A 26,925-nucleotide genomic window follows, 5' to 3' on the forward strand; every position below is an offset into this window, starting at 1 on the left:
CATTTAATGGTTCACAACCAGCTCCAACTCCAGTTCCGGAGGACATGGCACCCTCTTCTGGCCTCCACAGGCACTAGGCATGCTCGTGGTGCACAAACATACAAGCAAGCAAAATATACACAGTAAATAAAAATAAATCTTAAAAAAAATAAAAGAAATGCAAGATGAAGTGGCCAGAGGTTTAAAACTCAGTGACTTTCAGTAAGCCAGGAACAGCTTAAGTCATGGCTCCCATGCCTTAAAATCATCTGAGCCAACCAAGCACTTGGCGGCGCACGCCTTTAATCCCAGCACTGCCGAGGCAGAGGCAGGCAGATCTTCAAGTTCAAGGCCAGCCTGCTCTACTGAGGGAGAGCTCCAGGACAGCCAGGACTACATGGACAAACCCTGTCCAGAAAACAAAACAAAACAAAACAGCATGAGCATACAAAACACTGACCAGAAATCTTCCTAGGAGATCTTCAAGTTCAAGGCCAGCCTGCTCTACTGAGGGAGAGCTCCAGGACAGCCAGGACTACATGGACAAACCCTGTCCAGAAAACAAAACAAAACAAAACAGCATGAGCATACAAAACACTGACCAGAAATCTTCCTGGGGGCACCAAGATGATAGTAAAAAATGTAACGTTCTCTATGGTTACATAAATCACAGGGACAGTTTCCTTAATAGCCTCATTTCTCTGTCTCAAGTGATTGAACAGAACCCCAGTTGGCTCAAAAGAGCCCTCCAAATTTCCAAATTGACAAGACCTGTCATACAGTGGCATAAGATCCCAAATGCTTCAACAGAGCTCAAACAGTTGAGATTGTTAAAAGACAAAGCCAGTCACCAAATACCAGATACCAGAATGGTTCAAAATGAACCTAACTAGCTCAAAGGAGCCCCAAAACCTGAACCCTGGGGTACACTGACTGGAAGAAACTCACTAAGGGCCAATTTTTTTTTCAAAATCCAAAACAAGCCCACATACTTATTTCTCTGCTTTATCCAATAGAAGTGAAAAGCACCTGATGCCCTGGAAATGGGAAGAAAGGAAAGTCCCTGGAACCAAGTGACTCCAGGAACTGGGCGGGGCCCTTCCATCTTCCTTATTTATCTGCCGTCAATTTGTTCCAAGTGGCCACCACCGGGAAAAAAAAAGTATCTTCCTGGTTATGTCACTGAAATTGTGACTTGGAGTTGTTAGGGCCAGTGCCTGAGCCCTGGCATCGCCTACAAAGCCAGGCTTAGCCGCCCGCTGCCAACAGGCCGCTTCCATAAACAAATGATACTGAAAAGCAGAGTAAGATGTATTAGATGTGACCACACTAGGAAGAGAAGCCAGGAGTTTCAGTGGCTCACCCACCTCCAAGCCATCTTTGGGGTCCTAACATGAGGTTTAAGCAGAGGGGAAAAGAATCAATCAGCTAATCCATCCTAGCTGAGGTGTGTCATTGTCTCCGTCCCGGTCTCTCCTGCAAAGTGGGCTGACCAGTCCTCAGCATTGTACGAAATCTCTGCCTCTGGTTAGCACCAAAAGCCCAGTTTTTTGCTCTTTCCAGCTTGAGGTCCATTGTCCCAATATCCTGATAGCCTGAGGGAAGAACACAGTATCTGTTTATAATATCTTCATTCCTGTAAGGACGGTTACATAAACACATCACTTTTAAATAATTAATTCCACTCTTATGGTCCCTAAAGGTTCTTGTTCATCTCATAATGCAAAGTTCATTTAGCCCATCTTTAAAGTTCCCAAAGTCTTTTTTTTTTTTTTAGATTTATTTATTAATTATACAGTGGCTTGTCTGCCTGTGGGCCAGAAGAGGGAACCAGATCTCATTACAGATGGTTGTGAGCCACCATGTGGGTGCTGGTGATTGAACTCAGGACCTTTGGAAGAGCAAGCAGTGCTCTTAACCTCTGAGCCATCTCTGCAGCCCTAAAGTTCCCCAAGTCTTAACAGTTCCAAAATTGTTCAAAAGCCCCAACAGCTTCTCTAAAGTCACGGCAGTCTCTTAACTGTGAGTCTGTGTAAAATAAAACAAACTACGTACCTCCAATAAACAACGGCATGGAATAAACTTTTCCAGTCCAGAATGAAAGAACGGAATGATAGTAAGAAAATGCTTACTGAAGCAAGATCAAAACCCAGCAGGGCAAAACACCAAACTCTGCAACTCCACATCTGGCATCTGGGACTCAAGATGGAACCATCTGGACACGAACAACTTCGGACAGCTCTGCCCACCTAGCTCTGCTGCCTGAAGTTCACGTTCCCTCTGTCTTGGGCAGGCTCCGCTCCCATGTCCGCAGATTTTTCTCCTCAGATCTGCTGTCTCCAACATCCTGGAGCCTCTGCTGCAGTATTTGTCTTTACCTTCAGACCTTTACGTGATGATCTGTCAGGACCTCCCTACAAAGAGTCGGACTCTGCTACTATCGAATGGCTTAGGCAGCTTTCTAGAACTTTGGCACAAACTCTGTAACACCCCCCCTTACCCTTGCATCTTTCTTATCTTCAAAAACAGTACCATACAGAAGACACGGTCAAGTTCTGTTTGCAAGTTGAGATGTATCTTGTGCCCTGACCCAGTCAAAACACTTTCCTGGGCAGCCATTGTGGAGCAGAGAATCCCCCTGCGGTAGCATTCTCAATTTCAGCTCTCTGTTTTCACAACTTGGAGCCTTAGATGGGTGGGTCTTGCCTTCTGGGCACCTTCTCTATTATCCCAATGCAGAGCAAGAGGCGCACCTGGGATGGTGTTAATGTCTTCAGCAATTTCAGATGCTTTGTCTACATCCTCCTTGCTTGTGCCTTTAAATTTGCTCTCACCCCTTCCTCACCAAACCAAACATTTCCCCTGTCTTTCTGTCTTTTGCTAAGTATCTGAGTAAAAGCAGTGAGCATTAACCATATCACAGTCTGAATGCTGCCGTGCCTTAAATTTCCTCCACCAAACAAGTGAGTTCTTTTTTTTTTAATTTCTTTTCTTTTTTTTTTTTTTGTTTTTGGTTTTTTGTTTTTCGAGATAGGGTTTCTCTGTGGCTTTGGAGCCTGTCCTGGAACTAGCTCTATAGACCAGGCTGGTCTCGAACTCACAGAGATCCGCCTACCTCTGCCTCCCGAGTGCTGGGATTAAAGGCGTGCGCCACCATCGCCCGGCTACAAGTGAGTTCTTTTTAAAAAAAAAAAATACTTATTTATTTATTATGTATACAATATTCAGACTACATGTATGCCTACAGGCCAGAAGAGGGCACCAGACCTCATTACAGATCGTTGTGAGCCACCATGTGGTTGCTGGGAATTGAACTCAGGACCTTTGGAAAAACAGGCAATGCTCTTAGCTGCTGAGCCATCTCTCCAGCCCCCACAAGTGAGTCTTTTACTGTAAAATTGTCTCACCCGAGTTCTCAGTACATGGACAGAATGCAGCCTGATTCTTTGCGAGAATGTAATCCAGATGGCTTCAGCCCAGTTCTTGACAGGGTCCTTGTTCGCTGTGAAAGCCCATAAGCAGGTCTCCACTAGCCACAGTTCCTTTGGGATTCCAGCCTTCTGAATTCCCATCAGAATGGCGTAAGTAAGCTCTGCTTACTGCATTCCAGAGCTTCTCTAAGCAACTTCCATATTCCTCCCGAAAACCAGTTCCAAAGGACCACATGGTCACATTTATTACAGCAATAACCTGACTCCTGGGTACCAGTTTCAGCATTACTTAATTTTCTTCTCCTTATGGCAAAGGCAAACTTAAGGAAGGAAAGGTTTCTTTCTGCTCACAGTTTGAGAGGACAGTCCGCCATGGCAGGGAAGTGTGAAGGCAAGAGCATGAGACAGCTGATCACATCTGCATTCAGGAAGCAGAGATGGATGCTCTACTTTTCTCATAGAACGCAGTGTGTGTGTGTGTGTGTGTGTGTGTGTGTGTGTGTGTTCACACGTGTGTGTACATTCATGTGTCTGTGTGGGTACATTTACGTGTGTGTGTGTGTGTGTGTGCATTTGAGTGTGTGTGTGTATGCGTGCCTTAGTCACTGTTCTGTTGATGTGAAGACACAACCAAGGCAACAACTGTAAGAACAAGCATTTAGTTGGGGACTTACTTACAGTTTCAGAGCTTTAGTCTGTTATTGTCATGACAGGAAGAATGTAGGCATGCAAGCAGATGCTGAAGCAGTTGTTGAGAAACTACATCCTGATACATAGATACACATACAGAGAGAGAGACAGAGACAGAGAGACAGAGACAGACAGAGACAGAGAGAGAGACAGAGACAGAGAGACAGAGACAGAGAGAGAGAGACTGACGACTCTGGGCTTGGCTTGGGCTTTTCAAACTTCGAAGTCCACCCCCAGTGACCCTCTTCCTCCAAGACTACATCTCCTAATCCTTCTGTCAAAGGGTTCCACTGCCTGGTGACAAAGCATTCAAATAGATGAGTCTATGGGGGCCATTTCTATTCAAACTACCACAGTGAGCATTCGTGTGTCTGCATTCATGAATGTTAGTGTGGGCCTGTACTTGCTCTAGCAAGTGTATACAGGTCAGAAGGCAATCTTTGGTGCTGGTCCTCAGCACTTGTTGAGGCAGGGTCTCTCCATATGCCAGGCTTGCTATCCCTGAAGCTTTGGGGGTTCTTTTTTCTCCACCTCCCATCTCACTGTGGGAACCCTGGGGTTATTGATATGCCCATGGGATTATGTGGGTTCTGGGGTTCAAACCCATCACCTCATGCTTACACAGTAAGTGTTTTCTACCCATTGAGCCATCCCTTTAACGGGGGAACACCATTCTGACTTAAAGAATCACTAGGGAGGAAACAATGGCTATTCTGTGGTTTTGGTGAAGTTTTTTTTTTTTTTAATTAAATGAAGGGAACTGTCACTTCCAGGAAAACTGCTGATTATATTTGTTACTCAATGATAAAATGAGCTTTCATGTTAAACAAAATTTGGACAAAAGCCCGTCCTGTTGCCCCATGCTTAACCAGTGTTGATGAGAAAGCTGGTGGGATTAATACGGTGCTTGATACCATGTAATAAAGTGTGTCCTCACAGCCGGGCAGTGGTGCTGCACGCCTTTAATCCCACACTCAGGAGGCAGAGTCAGGCAGATCTCTGTGAGTTTCAGGCCAGCCTGGTCTACAAGAGCTAGTTCCAGGACAGCCAGGGCTACACAGAGAAATCTGTCTCATGAAAAAAAAATCTTTTCCCATTCTGTAGGCTGTTGTTTTGTCTTGTTGACCGTGTCCTTTGCTTTACAGAAGCTTTTCAGTTTCAGTTTCCATTTATTAATTGTTTCTTTCAGTATCTGTACTACTGGGGTTATATTTAGGAAGAGGTCTCCTGTGCCAATGTGTTCAAATGTACTTCCCACTTTCTCTTCTATGAGGTTCAGTGTGGCTGGCTTTATGTTGAGGTCTTTGATCCATCTGGACTTGAGCTTTGGGTGCACACCTTTAATTCCAGCATTCAGGAGGTAGAGGCAGGAAACTCAGAAGGCCAGGGCTATTCTTGGCTACATAGTGAGTACCCTACTCTGGGTACCAACTTCAAGGCCTGTCTTCAATATTTGCAACCCTGTCTCAAAAAAAAACAACGGAGGAAAGAAAAGGAAAAAAGAAAGAATGGTACTTCAGCAAAAATATGCACTGTGGGGCTGGAGAGATGGCTCAGAGGTTAAGAGCACTGGCTGCTCTTCCAGAGGTCCTGAGTTCAATTCCCAGCAACCACATGGTGGTTCACAACCATTTGTAATGGGATCTGGTGCCCTCTTCTGGCAGAACACTGTATACTTAATAAATAAATAAAATCTTTAAAAAAAATATGCACTGTTTTCAAAGCCTTCCTCTGTCCTCGTCCTTTATTCCTATGAGAGAGAGCAATAAAAAACAGTGCTTTGAATTTGGCAAGGTCTTTAGAAACATCTCACAGAGTGCTCATTTGGCGGGGTCATCATAAAATATGAGCGAGAGTGTGTTCAATCTTCTTTTTGTATCTTTCAGTTTTGTCTCAAAATATGCATAGCTTTTACAAAAGCAGGGACACATTCTTCTTTTGTGTAGATATGTATGTGGTGCTGGGAATCAGTCCCAAGGTCTTTGCACGCTAGCAAATGTTCTGCTGTTGAGCTACATCCTCAGCCTAAGTAGGAGCTCACCAGACAGATTGTCACATACATCCCGCCTGTCCCCTTTCATTTCTCCATGAATTAGACACCTCCGCCATGTGATCAACACACATTTTCAGTGTCTCTTCCAGTTCTGTTTATATATAACTGCAATGTATTTGATTCACATTGTCAAAGATCTAGATTTGAAAATGACACATATTCTCTTTTTTAGACAATTTTATATTTGTGTGTGTGCGTGCACTCACGGATGTACCACAGTGTGTGTGTGGAGGTCAGAGGACAACTTGTGGGAACCGGGTCTCTTCTTCCACCTGTTGTGGGAGACCAGGGTTGTAGCTCGGGTCGTCAGGCTCGGTGACCAACACCTTTCCCCTCTAAGCCATTTTACCAGCCCTGGTTGTTTTTGTTTTTTTTTTTTTTTTTTTTTTTTTTTTTTTTTTTTTTTTTTTTTAGGCAGAGTCTACATAGCCCTGGATATCCTGAAACTCACTGTATATCCCAAGTGCTGGAATTAAAGGCAAGTACTGTTTTTCATAGTCAGCTCCAGCCCTGTTTTTGAGACTGGTTCTCACTCTGTATCTCAGCAGCCCAGATTGGTGTCAAAATCACAGCAATGATTTTGCCTCAGCCTCTTCCAAGTGCTGAGCTTACAGGGTTATCAAACTCATACTAGAAACGTTCCTTTCTTTCTTTTTTGTTTTTGAGACAGGGTTTCTCTGTGTAACAGTCCTAGTTGTTCTGGGATTAAAGGCTTGCGCCACCACCGCCAAGCTCCTGCTTCTTTTTGAGCCTGTCTCACGTTGTCCAGACTGGCCTTGAACTAATCCTCCCGCTTTACTTCTGAGCACTGGGATTGCTTCAGCCCCTCTCCTCCCCAATCCGACGCTTCAGTGTTGTGTATACTTTACACTGAGCTAAAGTTATCACCGTTTACAAATTTTTAGGGTTTTGTTTTTAGAGCAAGGTTTCTCTGTTCTGGAACTCCTTGTAGACCAGCTTCCGCCTCTCCAGTGCTGGGATTAAAGGCGTGTGCCACCACCGCTCCACAATTTTTAAGATTTTATGTGCATGAATGCTTTGCCTATATGTCTATATGTGTCCAAAGAAGGGGTCAGTACTGAAATAAAGTCATACTAGGCATGGTACCGTTCATCTGTAATCCCATTAAGTAGGAAGCTGAAACAGGAAGATGGTTAAGTTTGAAGCCAGCCTAGACTTGATGACAAGACCCTGTCTCAAACCAACATGGGGTTATTTGTGCCAGTCCTTCCAAAAATAACTATAGGGCTAAGAGGTTAAGAAAAATGGTGATTGGGCCGGGCGGTGGTGGCGCACGCCTTTAATCCCAGCACTCGGGAGGCAGAGGCAGGCGGATCTCTGTGAGTTCGAGACCAGCCTGGTCTACAAGAGCTAGTTCCAGGACAGGCTCCAAAACCACAGAGAAACCCTGTCTCGAAAAACCAAAAAAAAAAAAAAAAAAAGAAAAGAAAAATGGTGATTTTGTTGTTTGTGGCTGTGTGTGTGTGTGTGTGTGTGTAGTGGGGAGTTGGTTGGTTCTAAAACAAGGTCTCACTCTGTAGCCCTAGCTGGCCTGAAACTCTGTTCTCAAACTCCCAAGGATCTGCCTGCTTCTACCTCCTGACTTGCTCGGGTTAAAAGCTGCACTACTACGCTCAAAAAGAGTACATGGATTCTTGGTTGAGATTAAAGTTGGTATTTGCTTTAATATATGTGTTTTGTAGTTGAAAAAGAGTTTTGAGCCGGGCGGTGGTGGTGCACGTCTTTAATCCCAGCTCGCAGCAGGCAGAGGCAGGTGGATCTCTGTGAGTTCGAGGCCAGTCTGGTCTACAAGAGGACAGGACAGGTTCCAAAGCTACAGAGAAACCCTATCTCGAAAAACCAAAAAGAAAAAAGAAAAAGAGTTTAAATAGATTACTCGTGACATTTCTAAAACCCAGTTTTTTAATAGCATACAAGGAGGAAAGAGACTGTGCTGTCTCTGAGAGCAGAACACAATCTGCAGTTAACTTGTAAAGCGGTCTCCTCCCTACCACTCGCGGACTTCCCAGAGTCCCTAGCAGCGCGGCTCGGAGGCTTATGGGAATTGTAGTCCTGAGGCCCGCGTCACTACTCCGAGGACTCTGGGTACCGCCGCCCGCGCTACAGTCTGCGCGCTTGCGCGAACGAACGGGCAATCGCCCTTCCCCCACCTGCCGTCGCGAGTGGGTAACAGGGCCCCCTTTCCATGCGCTTCGTGACCCGGAACCGCGGGTGGATGCTAAACCCCTCCAGGTATGTCTGCAAGGCCTGGGATGCGCGGGCCCGAGAGACGGGTCGTGTCCGCGCCAGGGTGGAAACCTCGCGGGCCGTGGCGACTCCCGTGCGTAGGTTCGGGCCTCGAGCCCTTCTAAGTTGGTCCCTGTGGGCTGCTCCCGGCGGACGCGTGCGGGGTTGAAGGAGGACGGGCAGGTGCAGTGCTCCAGCCTTCCTTTGTCAGGAGACACGCCTCTGCCCAGCTTCGCGGGGTTCAGGCCGCGCGGGAGTCCGGAAGCCCGGCGGGCGCGCGCGTGACCCTCCACAGGGGTGTGGGGGCGGGGCCCACTCCGCTGGCCACGCCCCCGGAGCCACCTTAGCGGGCTCCGGGAGCCTCCGATTCCCTCGCGGCGCCTGGTGTTTCCAGTTATATCATCACGGAATAATCGCGTCTACTCCGTTACTTCCGGTTTGAGGCACAGTGTGAACAGAATTTTCTTGTTTTTCTGAAATTGACTTTTCTGGGTAGTTCGGGTTAGCCTGCAGCTTGCTGTGTAAGCCCATGCTGGCCTCGAACTCTGTAAATCTGTCCAGCTTCACCTCTATTTTTTTGATTAGAGTTTTGCTTTTTACTTATTTTTTATAAAGTTTTCACACAGGTATATATGGTATATTAAGCATACCCCCCATATCTCTTACTGGCTTTTTAAAATCCTCCTCACCTGTTCCCTTTTCCCCATAGTTTCATTTCTGTCCATGATTCTATGCATCTCTATAAATATCTAAGAACTGCGAGTCAGAGAAAACGTGATGTTTTTCTGAGATTAATTTGTTTAATATGATTATATCCAGTTGCTTCCATTTTCCTGCAAATGTCATAAACTTTGTTCTTTATGGTTGGAAAAATTCTGTTGTGGGGTTAGTGAGACGGCTGGCTTGGTAAGGACACCTCCGGCCAGTGCTGAAAATCTTGAGTTTGAGCCCTGGACCCCATGGTAGGAGAGAACTAGAGAACTGAACGCTGGTCTCTGACCTCCCCATGCACATGTGTGCACGAACATACACACACACGCTCAGGTGAAGAAGTGTAAGAGTCCCATTGTGGAAGCCTGTCATATCCGTTCCTCTGTTGTTGGCCACCTGTGCTGGTTCATGATAGCTGTAATAATAGCATGTAAATAATGCTGAAAAACCCACTAATGTGGGTAAAAACCTAGAAGTGGTATAGCTGAGCCATATGGAAGATCTGTCGTTAGTTTCTGGAGAAACCTTCACTGGTTTCCATAGAGCTTGGACATTCAGTCCCACGGGCAGTGTATAAAGGTCCCGTTTGTCCACAGTCTTGCCAGCATTTCTTGGTTTTGTTTGTTTTTAATGACTGCTATTTTGACTAGGGTAAATGGAATCTCATTGTAGTTTTGATTTGTGTATCGTGGCTGGTGGGTTTGAACACTTTTTCATTGACTATTTGTATTTTACCTTATTTCTTTATGTTTGAGTGTTCTGGCTGCATGTAGAATTTTATGTCAGAAGAGGTCATCAGGTCCCACTATGGATGGTTGTGAGCCGCTATGTGGTTGCTGGGCCCCTGAAAGAGCAGCCAGTGCTCTTAACCACTGAGCCATCTCTCCAGCCCCATATTTTATATTTTAAGAACCACTTTGTTGATCAAAGTTGTAGGAGGTGGAAATCTTTTCTTCTCAAAGTCTGGGCTGTTGTGACCGCCAGTATTTTATCTGCTTCAGCTGTCCAGGTTGCCCACTTGGTGGCTTTCTCTGCCAAGTATTTCCTTTGCTTGTGAAAGAGTTGTCTTTTTAAGCCAGGTGGTGATGATGTACACCTTTAATCCCAGCATTTGGGAGGCAGAGGCAGGTGGATCTCTGTGAGTTCAAGGCCAGCCTGGTCTACAGCATGAATTCCAGGACAGGCTCCAAAGCTACATAGAAACCTTGTCTTGAAAATCAAAACAAAATGAAAAGAGTTATCTTTTTTAATCCTTACAAGTGAGTAATGGCTGCATTTGAGGTAGCATCAGTACTGCTAGCAAGATGACGTCAGTTCCTTCGTTTCTTAGGGAGCTCTTGACCATTAATTAATCCTTTATTCCCAAATGGTCACATGGGCCTGTAGTACCAAAGACTCACAGGTAGAGTCAGCTTAAATATTTACTGGCTGTCCTGGAACTCATCTACCTGCCTCTGCCTCCGGAGTGCTAGGATTAAAGGCCTGGACCACCACCGCCCAATACTTTGGCAGGTTTTTAAGGTGAGGTCAGGAGTGTCATAGCTGGGTGTGATGTTGTGTTAATCTTCAGTTGTTTAGCCAGTGGCGAACCTTTGTTTTTTTATTTTTGTCTGTTGGTTTTGGTTTTTTTGTAGTAGTTTGTTTTATTTAAGACAGGGTTTCTCTGTGTAGCCCCGACTGTCCTGAACTCACTCTGTAGATCAGTACCTTATCTTTGGGGACTGTCATTGTTGGGTCCGGGAGTCACACAGAAGCAAGCTTTATTCCAGAAATAGAAAGAAAAAAATCACCATGGGGCACACAAAGCTTATCAGCTATAGCTCTGACCACAGCCAGAGACTGGGCTTCTGGAGCTGTGCGGTGGGGGCCGGTTTGGGGCCTCCTCTTATAGGAAAATCAGGCACAGGGGTGGGTCAAAGAGCTTTTACAGCTCGAGGTCAGGCTTAAAGCCACACTGGATTTGCACAACTTCTGGTTGTAGGACATTAGAATGTTAAGTTAGCTTGTGGCTGACACAGCTGCTTTTCACTGTCCCTGAAAGAATGCAAGGCAGAGAGTAGAGTCACATACGGGAACAGTTAAAAATTAAGGGGATACAAGCAGAAGGTCCCATAGAGGCAACAGTTAGAAGTTAACCTTTATCTGCAGTACCTGCCTATCTGGGAAGCTGGGAGGCAGGAGACAATTGTAAAATGTTTACCTCTGTGCACGGTGGCTGCCAGGGTGTCTGCTCTTAAGGCAGAAAATGTTTGTTAAAGGTTAATAGTGGCTGCCAGCTTTTTTTTTTTTTCACCCAAAATGTGTTTGCGCTTACAACTTTATATTTCTGTATTCCAGGACTGAACCCTTTATTTCTGTATTCTATTCCTGGACTCTTCATTCCGACATAGGTTTTGATGTTTCACTTTTAAGCCACTGGACCAGGTGCTTCATAGACCTTTGGGATTGTTTTGGAGTAGAGTGGGAGAGTTTGGAACTTAGGGTTAGAGAAGTCCTAAGATGGTGTAAGCAGAACGAAGTGGGCCATTCTAGTTCAGAGGACTAGAATGCCCAGAGAAAGGGGGCTGGAGACATGACTCAGCAGTTTAGAGCGCTTCCTGCTTTTGCTGAGAACACAGCTTCAGTTTCTAGCAACCATGTTGGGTGGTTTCAGGGAATCCAACACCTGCTTCTGGCCTCTTCTGGTACCCACACTCAGAGCATGTACTCATAGACATACACACATATGCAAAAATAAAAATAAATCCTTAAGAAAGTGAGACAAAGATAGAGAAACATAGATAATGAAGGCCTCTGGCTATGAGGTTTCAGAGGGAGGCAAGGACTTCTCTGAAATGGGGCCAGAGGCCATTTATGTCATATTCTGGCCAAGAACTGGGCTGCTTTCTGTCTATATCCTGAGAATTTGAGTGAGGCTGAATTCAGCAGTAATGGACTATTTTGTTTGGTGGAGGATGTCTGAAGACAGGATGGGGGCAGAAGAGGTGGCTTAGTGGTTAAGACACTGGCTGCTCTTCCAGAGCACCTGGATTCAATTCCTAGTGTTGTCTTCTGGATGACATTCAGACTATAGCGAGGTTACTGCTCGCTCTTCTTATCTCAGTGAGAGAGAGCAGAAAGATAGCAAAACTATGTGGTTTGCTGGGGAAAGGAGGGGGCTTAAAGTTGTAGGCTGCAAAGCAAATGCTGAGATATAGCTGCAGTTGTTAGAGATAAGGGAGACCTGTTCTGCACCGAGATAGTAGGAACAGTGCTCTAGGGGCAAAGTGCCCCCCTCGCAAAGGTTCCAGCTTGTAACAAAAGAGAGCCTAAACTGGGGGTGCCACTGAAGGAGTCCTCTGTCTGAAAACCACTACCTGGGGAGGTGTTTCCTCCAGGTAAGCTTGGAAGGCAGACAGGTGGCACAAGCATGGCTCGAGGGGGCCAAGCTACGTCTCCAGCAGGAAGCAGGTTTTGGCATCGTGGCATAGGTATGATAGATGCCAAGAGTAAGGCTCACGGAGGCTTGTGACAAGTCTGGAAGACTTCTGAGGCCAAGCAGTGTGGCCATTGTGGGAAGTTAGGAAGGTTGTCAGGTCCACAGGAAACTCCCAATTCCCCAAACTCCAGAAAAAAAAAAATAAGCAGAGGAACATAAGACTAGTCAGTGTAACAGCCCTGGCTGTTCTGGAACTCACTCTGTAGAGCAGGCTGGCCTCGAAATCAGAGATCTGCTTGCCTCTGCCTCCCGAGTGCTGGGATTAAAGGTGTGCGCCACCACTGCCTGGCTCACTTACACTTTTGGACAGTGTTGGAATTGTTAAAGACAACAGGTACTTCTGAGGTTAGACTGCATGAACGCATTTTGCATCATGAGATGGCCATGAGCCGATAAGGACAAGAGGTGGAAACTGGGGCTTAAAGTAGTATGTTTGTTGGGTTGACAAGTGGGAGACTAATCACTAGATAGAGTTTAGAATTGCCTGGAAGAACCTCTAGGCATGTCCATGAGAAAGTTTCTATATTGACTTAGTTGAGTGGAAAGACTCACCCATGGCCAGGGACCCAGGACTGAGTAAAAAGGAGAAAGAAGTAAGTCAGCGTGTGCCACTGTTCTCTGACAGTGGGCCCAGTGTCATCAGTGGCCTCATGCTGCACGCTGTGACTCCTCTGTCACGATGGACTGTACTCAAAATGTGAGCCCTGAGGAGCCCCTTCCGCAAGCTGCTTTTGTCTGGGCCTTAGTCCCAGCAATGAGAAGAGCAGCCAGTACACTTGCCTTTCTCAGAAAATGTTGACGTTGTCTCTCCACTTGAAGGAAGGGCAGTGAGGTGGCTGTCAACTCTGTCTGCCAAAACTCAGGTTTCTGGTGTTAGAGCAAAACCAAGATTCTGTACTTGTGAGAAGGCATCAGGGCCTGGCAGGAGGAGACCTTATAACTGGTCATGTGACCATCCCTCAACCTTGGGTCCTTTTGCTTAATTCCAGCTAGAAATTAGGAAGAGGCCAGTACCATCGTCCAGAGTAGTCTTCGTGGGGCTTATGTTGGAGCTTCTGGAGAGAGCATGTGGAAGGCTCTTTGGGTTGTTCTCTCAGAAAGCGATGAGTTAAAACTCGGCTGTTTTGAGCAGGGTGGGGTTTCTGCACGAATATTGTTATTTGAGACAGCAAACCCAGGCTAGCTCACACCAGCCTAGATGAAACTTACTTTGTACACTGCTCTTACCTGGAAAGAAATTACCTGTAGCGCTGGCTGGCCTTGAACTCAGGGCAATGGTCCTGCCTCAGCCTTCTAACTGCTGGAGTTGTAGGTGTGAATAACCACCCCAGCTTTCATGAATGCACAGCCAGGTGGTCTGCTCTGAGCGCTTGCTATCGGCACACCCACCAGGAAGCTTATGTATAGGTCAGGAGCAGACAGTCTGCATGGAAAAGCTTCAGGGAGGGGAAGTCCCTTTTCGGGCTTTGAAGGGAGTGGGTACAGGGCTACAGTAGGATGCATATGCAGCTAAACCTTGCTTCTCGTTAGAACCAGAAAATACAGATGGGGAATCAGGCCTGCCTTACTGCCTCATATCAGATCATAAAAACCTTCATGATTCCAGGCTTTCCCATGGTCCTTGTCACTTGTTTCCGTCTTTTGTTATCAAAATTTAGCAGCATTTATAATATTCACGTTACACGTATCAATTTGTGTATGGATGTGGGCACTTGCATGGGGCTCAGAGGTCATCTTGGGAGTTCTCTTCTTCCACCGTGAGCTCGGTGCTATGTGTCACTCAGCACAGTTACTGGGGAGCCAGCTCACCGGCCTTTCTAATTTTTGTAAGGCAGCCTTAACTTTATTTCTGTGTTAGGCAGCCTTAACTTTATTTCTGTGAAGTATTTTATTGGAAATGGAATCTTTTTTTTTCCCTTTGTAGATTTGGGACCACCTCTTTTTTTCTTCTTTTGCTTTATTCTTCTCTTATACAATGCATCCCGACCACAGCCTCCCTCCTTTCCTCCCTTTCTCTCAGCCCCCCCCCCATCTTCCCTTTCCCCCCATATCCACTGTTTCTGTTTCCCTTCAGAAAAGAGTAGGCCTTCCAGACATATCAACCAAAGATGTTACAGGAAGCAGGGCCCCTTGTTCCAGCCGCCTGGCTAGCTTACACCTGAAATAATCACACAGAAACTGTATTAATTAAAACACTGCTTGGCCATTAGCTTTAGCCTCCTATTTGGCTAACTCTTACATCTTGATTTAACCCATTTTTATTATTCTGTGTTCACTACGAGGTCGTGGCTTATCGGGAAAGATTTAGCATTTCTGACCTGGCATCTCCATGGCAGCTCTCTCACTCTGCTTTCTTCCTCCCAGAATTCAGTTCTGTCTTCCCCAACTACCTAAGTTCTGCCCTATCAGGCCAAGCAGTTTCTTTATTGATTAACCAATGAAAGCAACACAAACAGAAGGACCTCATACACCAACAAGATGCAGTAAAATTTAGCATAAACCTTCCTTAGGTCAGGACAGTGTGACCAGTAGAAGGAAGAGGACCCACGAGCAGGCAAAGAGTCAGAGGCACCCCACCCCCACTGTTAGGAGTCCCACAAAAGCCCCAAGCTAAAGGACTATACACAACATGCATGCAGAGGATCTAGGCCCACCCAGGCTCTACCATTGCTGCTTCAGTATCTGTGAGACCTATGAACCGTGCTTAGTTGATTCTATAGATCATGTTCTTCTTGGTGGCTTTGACCCCTCTAACTCCTACTAAAAGACCCCCTGAACACCCCCCCCCCCAGAACCCGCAGCTGGCCTGCTCCCATGAGAACATCCTGTTTGCTTAGGGAAACAGGATGCCTATAGTCAGCACATGTGCCCAACTTAGAATATCAGCAGTTCACAAAAGAAACAATTCCCCCTATGAAAGATCCCAGCTTAGCTGCTGTAATGTCATTTCACAAGGCTTTTGACGAACAAATGTAAGTGCAGAGTGAGGTCAGGGTCCCTGGCTGTAAAGCAGGATATCTATATCTATAGAATAGGACAGGACATCAATTAACAGGATGTCTGTTCCCATACATCTGTGCTGGGAAAGGAAAAACCACCTATGCCCCTTGCCCCATTCCAACTGACCACTAACCACGCATTTGCTTCTGTAATCTGCTTCTGCTGCCCTCTTTCCTATAAAAAGACCTTCCCCCAGTCTGCAGGCGCGCAAGTCCTCCAAAAGACTTTGCCGCCCACAGGTACCTGTGTTTACTTAATAAACCTCTTGCTAATTGCATCCAGTGGTCTGGACTCGGAGTGTCCTGGTTCTGGGGACTTCATTGGAGGAAAAGGTCCTCTCTGAGGGTCTTTCACTACAGTCCTTCCTCCCCCTCTACATGGGGGTTTCCAGAGTTCAACCTAGTGTTGGCTGTTGTTCTCTGCCTGTGCTTCCATCAGCTGCTGGAGGAAGCCTCTCTGATGATTGATTGGTCTAGGCACCTGTATTAGTTAGGGTTCTCTAGAGAGTCACAGAACTTAGAGAATGAGTCTCTCCCTTCCTCTCTCTCTCTCTAAGGGAATTTACTGAAATGACTTACAGATTGCAGTCCAACAATGGCTAGCTGTGAACAGAAAGTTCAAGAATCCAGGAGTTGCTCATTCCACAAGGCTGGATGTCTCAGCTGGTTTCTGTATGTGCTGGAATCCCAAAGAAGTAGGCTCCAGTGCCAGTGAAGGGATGGGTGTGCTGACAGGCTGGGCAAGGGCGGAAGAACCAAACACACCTCAAGGTTGGATCAAAGGCGAGTTGTCTTCATCAAGATCCAGATGTGTGGTCTTCCATTTCTGGATTATAGTTCATTCCTGATATAGTCAAGTTGACAACCAACAATAGCCATCACAGCATGAATCTATGAGTATAGCAGGGATCATTTCGTTGACTTTTGTTTTGGTCAGCCATCTTTGATTCTACCCTAGGTCCTAGCCATTCAGGCAGTATATGGGGCATAGGCTCCCTCTTGTGGTTAGTTTTATTGGTGTTACTGATCTTTCCATGTATGTGGCTCTGGTTTCCTTGCATTCTCCATTGTTAGAGATTTACGGATTTCTGCTCTTACATTTATCGTTCTCATCCTTATGCTGGCTTTGGGTTAATGCACTCTCGGTTTGGTGGGAAGAGGAGTAGGAGTGACCTAAGGCCATTAAGACATTTTAATGCACATCAGGTATTGTATCTCATTCTTGCCATCCCAGCACTTGGGAGCCTGAGGCAGGAGGATCATGAATTTGAGGTTAGCCTGGGCCAGATGATGAGGCCTTATCTCAAATAATAAAACAATCAGTTAGTAACTGAAGCTACTCTTTCTCAGATGTTTAAATGCTGTTTTCTTTGCTATTTAATTCCTTTGCAAGGGACTGTTTTAAGGATCCATCCAAGGCCTCATGCATGCTAAGAATTTCTACCTTTGTTCCAGTTAGTGTTTTGTTACGTGGCAGATGCCCGAGAGAAGCTCAAAGGACGAAGGGTTTATTGTGGTTCCTGGATGCAGTCAACGGTCCCTTGATTCTATCTCTTTAAATCTATGGTGACATTGAACATCATGGCAGAGTGTTGGGACCATTTGGAATCCTGGCCTCCAGCTGCTCTTCTCTGCTAGAGATCTTTATTTTCCTTCTGATTTGAGTTACTAAAGACTGTGTCAAAGTTGTTTACCAACTCTGCTTCACGAGCACGTGTTGCCTTGCCTTGAGGATCAGAGGATGAGGTTTTCACCTGTTGGCCCACCTGACTGTTGGGTATATAAGCCTCCGTGGTGCTATTGAATAAGGGGCTTCTTACCAGTGACTAGAGGGCCGTGTCTCTGTATCTCTGTGTGTTTCAACCTCCAGCCCCTTGCCCGAAGCTCGTGAACTGTGTGGTAGCGCTTAGAGCACAGACAGGCATTGTGCGCTGCAATCGTAGTTGCTTTAAATTCCTTATCTGACAGCCTCAGGGATTGGGGCTTTTTTGTCTTTTGATGGTGGAATTCTTATTCTTGCCCTATTGTGTGTGTGTCTCGTTGTGTTTAGCGGAAGGACATTGCCAGCATGCTTTTTCTGAAGAGGGGTGCTCCTTTCCCTGGGGTGTATATGCTTTCTAAACAACATTCTGGTTACCAGGCAGGTCAGATCCTTAATAACACGCTTCCTTTTCTTCCAGTTGTGCCTTTGTGCTTCAGTGCCTTTGCCAACCGCAGAAAATGATGGGGTCCCAGGTGAGTCCACTGCTTATTGCTCACTTGGTGTTTCGTTTCACTTTTGGAGCGTTATGTTTATGGAAAATGAAGTAGAAAGGATAAGAGTTAGCTTTGGGACAGAAAGATGGCTCAGTGGATGAGAGCTCTTGCACAAGCAGGAGGACCTGAATTTGATTGTAGTGGGCTCTGCCCCACTCCAGTGTCTCTAGCACTATGAGGGTCAGAGAAAGGATTGCTGGGGCTTTCTGGAAGCCTAGCTCCAGATTCAGTGAAACAACCCCATCAATCCTTGCCATTCTGGGGTAAGGGGTCCCTTCTGTTTTGAGAAGAAACGGTCAACCCTCAGACTCCCTATGTATTTAGAGTAGTGGTTCTCAGTCTCCTAATAATCTGACCCTTCAGCACAGTTCCTAATGTTGTGATGACCCCAACCATAAATCTTTATTTTTTATTTTTTTTTATTTTTTTTTTTTGGTTTTTCGAGACGGGGTTTCTCTGTGGTTTTGGTTTCTGTCCTGGAACTAGCTCTTGTAGACCAGGCTGGTCTCGAACTCACAGAGATCCGCCTGCCTCTGCCTCCCGAGTGCTGGAATTAAAGGCTTGCGCCACCACCGCCTGGCCTCCAACCATAAATCTTTATTGCCACTTCTTAGCTGTAATTTTGCTACTGTTAAGAATTGTAATGTAAATCTGTTTTCTGGTAGTCTTGGTTAACAACCCTGTAAAAGGGCCCTTGGACTCCAAAGGGATCATTACTCACAGGTTGAGAACCTAATGGGAACCTTAAAAGTTCAGCTTCTAAGGATCCCTCTCAGGGTTCAAAAAAAACTCTCCACAATAAGTGAAAGGAACTAAAACCTGAGGGTTAAGAAATCTACTTACAACACGTTCTTTCTTTCTGTCCCGGTCTCATTATTCTCTCTCCTTTGTACTCTATTCTGTTCTCCTGACTGTAATTTCTTAGCTCTAAGTCTGTCTCAATCCTAATTTCAATTTCAATTCTCTGCTCTATTTTTCTTCATTTCCCTATCTCTGCTAATTTCTGGGACGCTTTTGCTCTAACTTATGTTCCCACTTCTATCACCTCTCTTCGTTCTTACCCCGCTGTAAAGACCCACAAAACCTTGCAGGCAGAGGTAGCCAGGCAGCTCACATAAACAGACAAGGGAAGTTTGTGGCCCTTAGTGCTTTAGCATTTTTGTCAAATGTTAGCAAACTTCAGTGTTAGCTCTTAAGCCTGATGCTTGTCAGAGGCACCAGTTGAAGGCTTGTCTGCCTCTGGACTGTGGGTAGAGGGTTATTTTTCCTGCGAGTAAGACACAAGCAGTAAATCTCCAAAAGTCTTCAGTAAGCAGAGGTGAAGGTGAGGTGAGGAGTTGGGAATCTTTTAATGCAAGGTTAGTTTTAGGTCGTTGCTTTTCTTATCTATAAGTGAGGTAAAACCAAGGCACGCTTATTTCTTCTATGTGAGCAGCTATGAGTTAACAGCTCTGAGCAAGTAGTAATTCTGTGTCCTTGGATATATGGGAATGCCTTGAATGGAATGCTTTTGCCTAAACCTTAAACGCTGACCCAGTGCTTGTCAATAAAGATAATTGCAGGAAGGCAGATCTGTGTTTACAGAGAGAGGAGCAAAGACCTGGCAGTGCAGAGCAGATTCCTTGACTGTGGCTGTCTTCACACATAGCTCAAATAGTGCTGAACTGTGGGAGATAAATCCCAAATTTGTAACAGAAAGGGAGTCAGCTACAATGAAAAATCTATAGCAGAAAACAGCCACTTTATTTACAAAGCAGTAATCTCAAAAGCCCTGTGTTGTGTTTTAAAACTTTCACCCAAAGCCCCTAGCTCTGATGAATCACTCGTGAAATGAGAGCGGGCTGTCTAATTACTGCAAGACTCCTCAGTTCATAGCAAGAACCCTGGTTTAGATGACGACATGCTCCCAGGTGTCCCCAGGCCAGGAAAGAGGACGTGTGGTGTGAGTGTGCACACCTAGGCTAAGAAATGCACCGTCTGCTCCTGTGATGCCATCTCAGCCGAACCCTTCTAGCAGGTAGATTTTTAAATTTAATTACATTTTTGTGTGCATAGGGTTGGGGGTTGGTGGATTGTGGTAGACTATACAAGGTCAGTTTCTCCACCTTCTGGTGGAGAACTCAGATCTTCAGGCTTGAGTAAGTACCTTTACCCAAGAAACCATCTCTAGCTCTTTGTGTTCAGATTACATTAGCTAACGTCAAGCAAGAAGAGCCAACTCCAGCATTGCTGGTGGCAGTATAAAGGGCAGTGTTACTGTGAGCAGCGCATGGCACTCACTAGCAATGCTTAGCTAAGCCGTGTCTAGAAACTTTACTAGGAGACCCTTGTCTTAGTCTAGCTGTAGCTTTCCTAAAAGTTCACAGCGGCCCCATTTGGGGAAGCCATTGGCAAGGTCATGAGAAACATAACACAGGCCTTAACACTGCTGGTGCATCTGGCAGAATGCTCAGTATTTTTCCGCTTTGTTTACCACTTGACTGCTGGCTCTCAGGAATTAGTTTTAAAAGCAGACAGATTTGTAAGATGAATGGAGTACCCTCATCTGATCCAAGGCAGCACGGTGCAGGAGGGGGAGAGATGTCCTTAGTACATGTTCAAGACAAACCAGAGCAAGTGCATGGAAGACTCTGCATGTAGGCAGTCTGCCCTCACTTTAAAGTCTGGAACAGTGGCACAGGTATCTTGATGCTAGCCCTCAAAATGTCTGCTTCTGAGTTAGTTCCGGCCTGCACTAGAAACTGTCTGCTGTCATTAGAGAGTTACTGCTGTTCTGTAAACTCTATCCAGACACTGCCCTCGGCTCTTGCTTTGATTTGTCCCTATCTATGACCTTTTAAATTACTGTTTTATTGGTGCTTTTTTTTTTCTGAGACAGGGTCTCTCTTTGGCAGTGGTTCTCAACATGTGGGTTGGGACCCTTTGTGGGTAGCATATTGGATATTACATTACGATTTCCTAGTGGCGCAAATTGGATATTTAATTGATTTCATAGTGGTGCATATTGGATATTTACATTACGATTTCCTAGTGGTGCATATTGGATATTTAATTATGATTTCCTAGTGGCGCAGATTGGATATTTAATTATGATTTCATAGTGGTGCATATTGGATATTTAATTGATTTCATAGTGGTGCATATTGGATATTTACATTATGATTTCATAGTGGTAGCAAATTAGTTATGAAGTAGCAATGAAATAATTTTATGATCAGGGTCACCACAACCTGAGGAACTGTATTAAAGGGTCTCAGCATTAGGAGATACTGTGTCAGGTCCTGGCTGTCCAGGATGGCCCCAAACTCAGATCAGCCTGCCTCTGCTCTACCTCCTGATGCTGGGATTAAAGATGTACCCCTGCCTGCAGTGCGTTTCTTAATCGTGTCTTGAGAAAGGGTGAGAAATATACTTTTCAAAACTTGTATTTTTGAAAGGTCTTTATTTTCCTCGTTATTTGATGTAGACCTCTGCACCAATGTGGATTTGCCTCCTTCTAGCTTTTAGTTTTGAGACTGTTTCTCACTATGTAGCCCTGACTGGCTTGAAACTAAGATCTGCCTGCCTCTACCCCCAAATGCTGAGGCTGCAGGTGTGCACCACAACACCTGTCCTGAACAAAGGTGTTTGGACGCAGCACTGGCCAGCAGCACAGTTCATGGCAAACTCTTACAATGTGGCAGGAGTAAGTTTTCATACATCCTTTCTCTGTCTCCCAAAGTGAATCACGTGTCATTTCAGGGATCGGTTTCATTCACTGATGTAACTGTGGACTTCACCCAGGAGGAGTGGGAGCAGCTGGACCCCTCTCAGAGGATTCTGTACATGGATGTAATGCTGGAGAACTACAGCAATTTACTCTCCGTGGGTAAGGACGGCCTGGCAAACAAACCTGTAACCTGGGGGCAGGAGCTGGAGTTAGGATGGTCAGTTCAGACCTCACCAGGTGTAGATGGAGCTGCGGGCAGGCCTACTTTTTCGTCCTGCCTGGCTCCCGCATGGTTAGCTTAACGCCCGAAATAACACACATATTCATTCATATAAACACTGCCTGGCCCATTATATCTAGCCTCTTCTTGGCTAACTCTCATATCTTGCTTAACCCATTTCTAATAATCTATGTAGCACCACAAGGTGGTGTCTTACCGGGAAAGATTCAGCATGCCTGACCTGGCTGCTGGCTTCACTGCGTCTGACCCAGAGAGGAGAGGCATGGCATCTGGCTCACTTCCCTTCTTCCCAGCATTCTGTTCTGTCTATTCCACCCACCTATGGGCTGGCCTATCAAATGGGCAAGGCAGTTTCTTTATTAACCAATGAAATCAACAAATAGACAGATGACCCTTCACCATCAACCAGGGGAGCTATAGTTAGGATGTTCAGTTCAGACCTCACCAAGGGAGCTCTGAGTAGGAAAATAAAAAGCTAGGAGAAATGATGTCCCAGCTTTTGAACAGTTTGAGCACCTTTGAGATTTTTTTTTAAAATTTATTATGTATACAATATTCTGTCTATATGTATGCCTGCAGGCCAGAAGAGGCCACCAGACCTCATTACAGATGGTTGTGAGCCACCATGTGGTTGCTGGGAATTGAACTCAGGACCTTTGGAAGAGCAGGCGATGCTCTTAACCGCTGAGCCATCTCTCCAGCTCCCGAGATTTTTTTCTTAAGACAGGTTCTCACTTAAATGACCTTGGCTGGTCTTGAACTCAGAGATTACCTACCTCTAGCCCCTCCCACCCCAGTACTGGGCAAAGGTGTGTGGCCTGAGATAGGGTTTTTCATTTTTAGTTATTCAAGACAGGGTTTCCCTGTGTAACAGCACTAGCTGTCCTGGAACTCAATTTGTAGACCAATGGTCTCAAATTCACAGAGATCGCCTGCCTCTGCCTCCCAAGTGCTGGGATTAAAGGTGTGTCCCACCATGCCCAGGATCTTGCTGTCTACTTGAGAGGTGTCTTCAGAAACTTGCAGAGTGATTATATGTGCAGGCTGTAAGAAATGCTCACTTTAGAGTTACTTTGTGGGGCTGGAGAGTTGACTTAGCGGTCAGTGGTATATACAGTATGCTCTTGCAGAGGACTCGAGTTTGGTTCCCATCGCCCATGCTGGGCAGCTCATAAGCACCTGAAACACCATCTCCGGGGGATCTGAAGCTCTGGCTCCAATGGCACCTGTACGCAGACCCCACGTACAGACATTTAAAGAGATTCTTCTAGGACCAGTGGGACGGCTCAGGAGGTGAAGGTGCTTGCTTCCCTGCCAAGCCTGATGTCCTGAGTTTGATTCCTAGAGCCCATATTGGTGGAAGGAGGGCACCAGTCGGAGGTGGTTGCCCTTTGACCTCCACTCACATGCCATGGTAATGCATGTATGTGCACTCACACACCACACAAAAATAAAAGTAGAAATTGGGTATAGTGTGGCACACTTTTAATCCCGACACTGGGGAGGCAGAGGCAGGTAAATATCTGAGTTCAAGGCCAGCCTGGTTTACATGGAGAGTTCCAGACTAGCCAGGGCTACATAATGAAATGCTGTCTTTAAAAAAAGGGTGGTGGTGGGCTTCAGAGGTACTTCAGTGACTGGGAGTGCTGGCTGTCCTCCACCCAGTATGTGTTTATTCCTAGCATTTATGTGGAGGCTGAGGGCCTTCTGTAGCATGAGATCTCTTCTGACCTCTGTGGGCACTGCAAACATAGCATGCAAGTAAAACACCCGTATACATAAAAGTAAAAATTTTATGTATGGCTATTTTTGTCTGCCCATATGTCTGTGTACCATGCATGTGCCTGGTGCCCTCAGAGGCTAGATAGAAGAGAGCCATGGAATCTCCTGGGACTAGAGTCAGAGATAGTTATAAGCCACCATGTGGGTGCTGGGATTTGAACACAGGTCCTCTGGAACAATAGTCAGTGTTCTTAACCTCTGAACCATTATCTAGTCCGATTAAAAAAAAATTTTTTAGGGGCTGGAGAGATGGCTCAGTGGTTAAGAGCACTGACTGCTCTTCCAGGGGTCCTGAGTTCAATTCCCAGCAACCACATGGTGGCTCACAACCATCTGTAATGAGATCTGGTGCCCTCCTCTGGTGTATGGGCATACATGGAGACAGAATTGTTGTATACATAATAAATCTTAAAAAAAATTTTTTTTTAGGCCTGGCTGTGGTGGCTCACACCTTTAATCCCAGCACTCGGGAGGCAGAGGCAGGCGGATCTCTGTGAGTCCGAGGCCAGTCTGGTCTACAAGAGCAAGTTCCAGGACAGGCTCCAAAACCACAGAGAAACCCTGTCTCGAAACCCACCCCCAAAATATTTTTAATAAGTTATTTTTAGGGTTGGAGATTATACACGTGAATCCCAGAGCCCACAGAAATGCTGGGTGGTAGCTACCCTGTTCCATCCTTGGAATGGAGTGGAATATTAGCTACATCTGGGTTTGATTACCATCTATAACTTCAGTTCCAGGGAATCTGACACCTTCCTAGCCTCCATGGGTACTCAGCACACACATGGTGCACAGCCATACATACAAGCAAAATACCCACATATACTGGAAAAATGTTATTTTGGGGCCAGTTGTTGCTGCCCATACCTGTAATAAAGAGTCGCAAATCCTAGGCAAGCCTGATCTACGTAATGGAGCCCTGTCTCGAAGGGTGAAAACCAGCAGGGGCGAGCAGAGACCAGTGCTGGTGCCACTGTCGTCTGGAGCTGAAGCGCCAGTCACTGACTCTGCTCCCCATGACGTCACTGCCCATCTGCGTATTTTCTTGGTCTCCAGGCTGACTGTCCATTGTCCTCGAGGGTGCTATGAAATCCTTATCACAAAGTACTATCTTTACCATGGCATTTTATGCCAACTTTTGTTTTTGTATCATGGAGAGGAGGAATGCTGTTGAGACACTCTTTCTGTGTAGCCCAGGCTAGCCTTGGACTCAGGCTGGTCTTCTCAACCCAGCATCCTGGGTGTTAGGATTATGGACGTGAGCCACAACATTCAGATTTGACCTCTGTTTTTATTTTTTTCTGCCCACCTTTTTGTTTTGAGTTTCTATCCATAGCCCTGGCTGTCCTGGAACTCACTTTGTAGACCAGGCTGGCCTCAGACTCACAGAGATGGGATCAGAGATGGTGACAGCACTGCGCGGCTTTTTCTACTCACTTAAAGGTCATTTTGTCATCAGGAAATACCACCCCTACAATATATATTTATTTTCCTTTCCAAGCTTAAGAGATGAAAAATGTTTGCGTTGGATTTTTTTTCATGCTGAAAGACTGAGTCTGAACCCAGAGTTAGTTAGCTCTATGATGGGATCCCTTGTGGGGACTTCATACTCTAACAGAGAAGGCTTAAGAAAGTCCCTTTTAGCCGGGCGGTGGTGGCGCACACCTTTAATCCCAACACTTGGGAGGCAGAGGCAGGCGGATCTCTGTGAGTTCGAGACCAGCCTGGTTTATAAGAGCTAGGCTCCAGGACAGGCTCCAAGATATACAGAGAAACTGTCTTGAAAAACAAAATTCCTTTCACTGTGTTTTGTCCTAGAAGTGTGGAGGGCCGATGACCAGATGGAGAAGGACCCCAGGGACCCAGATGAACAGATGAAGCCACGTATAACCCTCAAGAACCAACCACCAATTGAAGAAAGAGGAGGTCTTTTTGGAAAGACATTAAATCTGAACACGGACTTTGTTTCATTAACACAAGTTCCCTATAAGTACGACTTACATGAAAAGACTTTGAAATGGAATTCCGACTTACTCAGCAGTGAAAGCTGTGTGAGGAGGAAGGGCGAGGAGCGCAGTGGGTTTGGGAAGCCACTTCTGTACCTGAAGCAAGAAAGGCCCCGTGCCGGAGTAGAGTACTCGGGATACAGCGGGCATGGGAAGGCTCTGAGCCATAAAGAAGTCGTCTTCAAACATCAGAAAATGAAGAGTTTGGTTCAGCCTTTTGTCTGCAACTACTGCGACAAAGCCTTCTCCTTCAAGTCGCTCCTCGTTAGCCACAAGAGGATACACACGGGAGAAAAACCCTACGAGTGTAACGTGTGCAAGAAAACCTTCTCCCATAAGGCAAACCTCATCAAACACCAGAGAATTCATACCGGAGAGAAACCGTTTGAGTGTCCTGAGTGCGGAAAAGCGTTTACCCACCAGTCAAACCTTATTGTTCACCAGAGAGCGCATATGGAGAAGAAGCCGTATGAGTGCAGCGAGTGTGGAAAGACATTTGCTCAGAAGTTTGAACTCACCACACACCAGAGAATTCACACAGGAGAGCGACCCTATGAGTGCAACGAGTGTGCAAAAACCTTCTTTAAGAAATCAAACCTCATCATACATCAGAAAATTCACACGGGGGAGAAACGCTATGAGTGCAGCGAGTGCGGCAAGTCGTTTATCCAGAACTCCCAGCTCATCATCCACATGAGAACTCACACTGGGGAGAAGCCCTACGAGTGTACTGAATGCGGCAAAACCTTTAGCCAGAGGTCAACGCTCAGACTGCATTTGAGAATCCACACGGGAGAAAAACCCTACGAGTGTACTGAATGTGGGAAGGCCTTCAGCAGAAAGTCTCGACTCAGCGTCCATCAGAGGGTCCACACAGGCTAGGTCCTGCAGCCCCAGTCAGATTATACCGTGGACAGCCATCAAAGCAGAATTCTTCCATCGAGGGAGAAACCTTGATGAAGAATACTGAAGGAACTTGGGGAATTGTATTGAGATGCAAACTAACTCAAAAAAACTTAAGAGGAAAGGATACCATAAGAATATATTCAAAATTAGTATCCATATGTATTTCAGACATGTATCTCCAGATCCAATTGTGAATAGATACACCCAGCTCTATTTCTATGAGCTTTCTTGATTTTTGTGCTGCTGGGACTCAGACCTAGGGTCTTGCCTGTGCTAGGCTGGTTTTTTTTTAACCACTGATCTACATCCCCAGTCTACAGTGATCTTTTTAAAATTTTGAATTGAATATTCTAGGAGGAGAAATAAATTGTTTTAAATCTGTTAAGTTTAACAGCTGCTGGGAATTTGAAATTCTCATCTATGAAATTGCATCACAG

At 45.7% G+C, this 26,925-nt stretch overlaps 1 protein-coding gene across 2 annotated transcripts; it reads left to right on the forward strand.

Moving 5' to 3' along the window:
- The first annotated feature begins 8,310 nt into the window (after nt 1-8,310).
- Nucleotides 8,311-26,701, forward strand: Zfp1 (ZFP1 zinc finger protein). Of its 2 annotated transcripts, none has more exons than XM_041650931.1 (4): nt 8,311-8,406; nt 17,769-17,823; nt 21,586-21,712; nt 25,395-26,701. In XM_041650931.1, exons 1-4 carry the CDS (start codon nt 8,360-8,362, stop codon nt 26,462-26,464), a joined length of 1,299 nt encoding a protein of 432 aa, XP_041506865.1. In that variant the 5' UTR covers nt 8,311-8,359; the 3' UTR covers nt 26,465-26,701. The 2 variants fall into 2 exon arrangements, with proteins under 2 accessions (XP_041506865.1, XP_041506866.1); XM_041650932.1 differs by having other exon boundaries at nt 25,398-26,701.
- The last annotated feature ends 224 nt before the right edge of the window (nt 26,702-26,925 follow it).

Source organism: Microtus oregoni, unplaced genomic scaffold, assembly GCF_018167655.1.
Source record: "Microtus oregoni isolate MIOR12 unplaced genomic scaffold, Mior012 000004F_ref0000308, whole genome shotgun sequence".
In the NCBI taxonomy this organism is placed as follows: Eukaryota; Metazoa; Chordata; class Mammalia; order Rodentia; family Cricetidae; genus Microtus; species Microtus oregoni.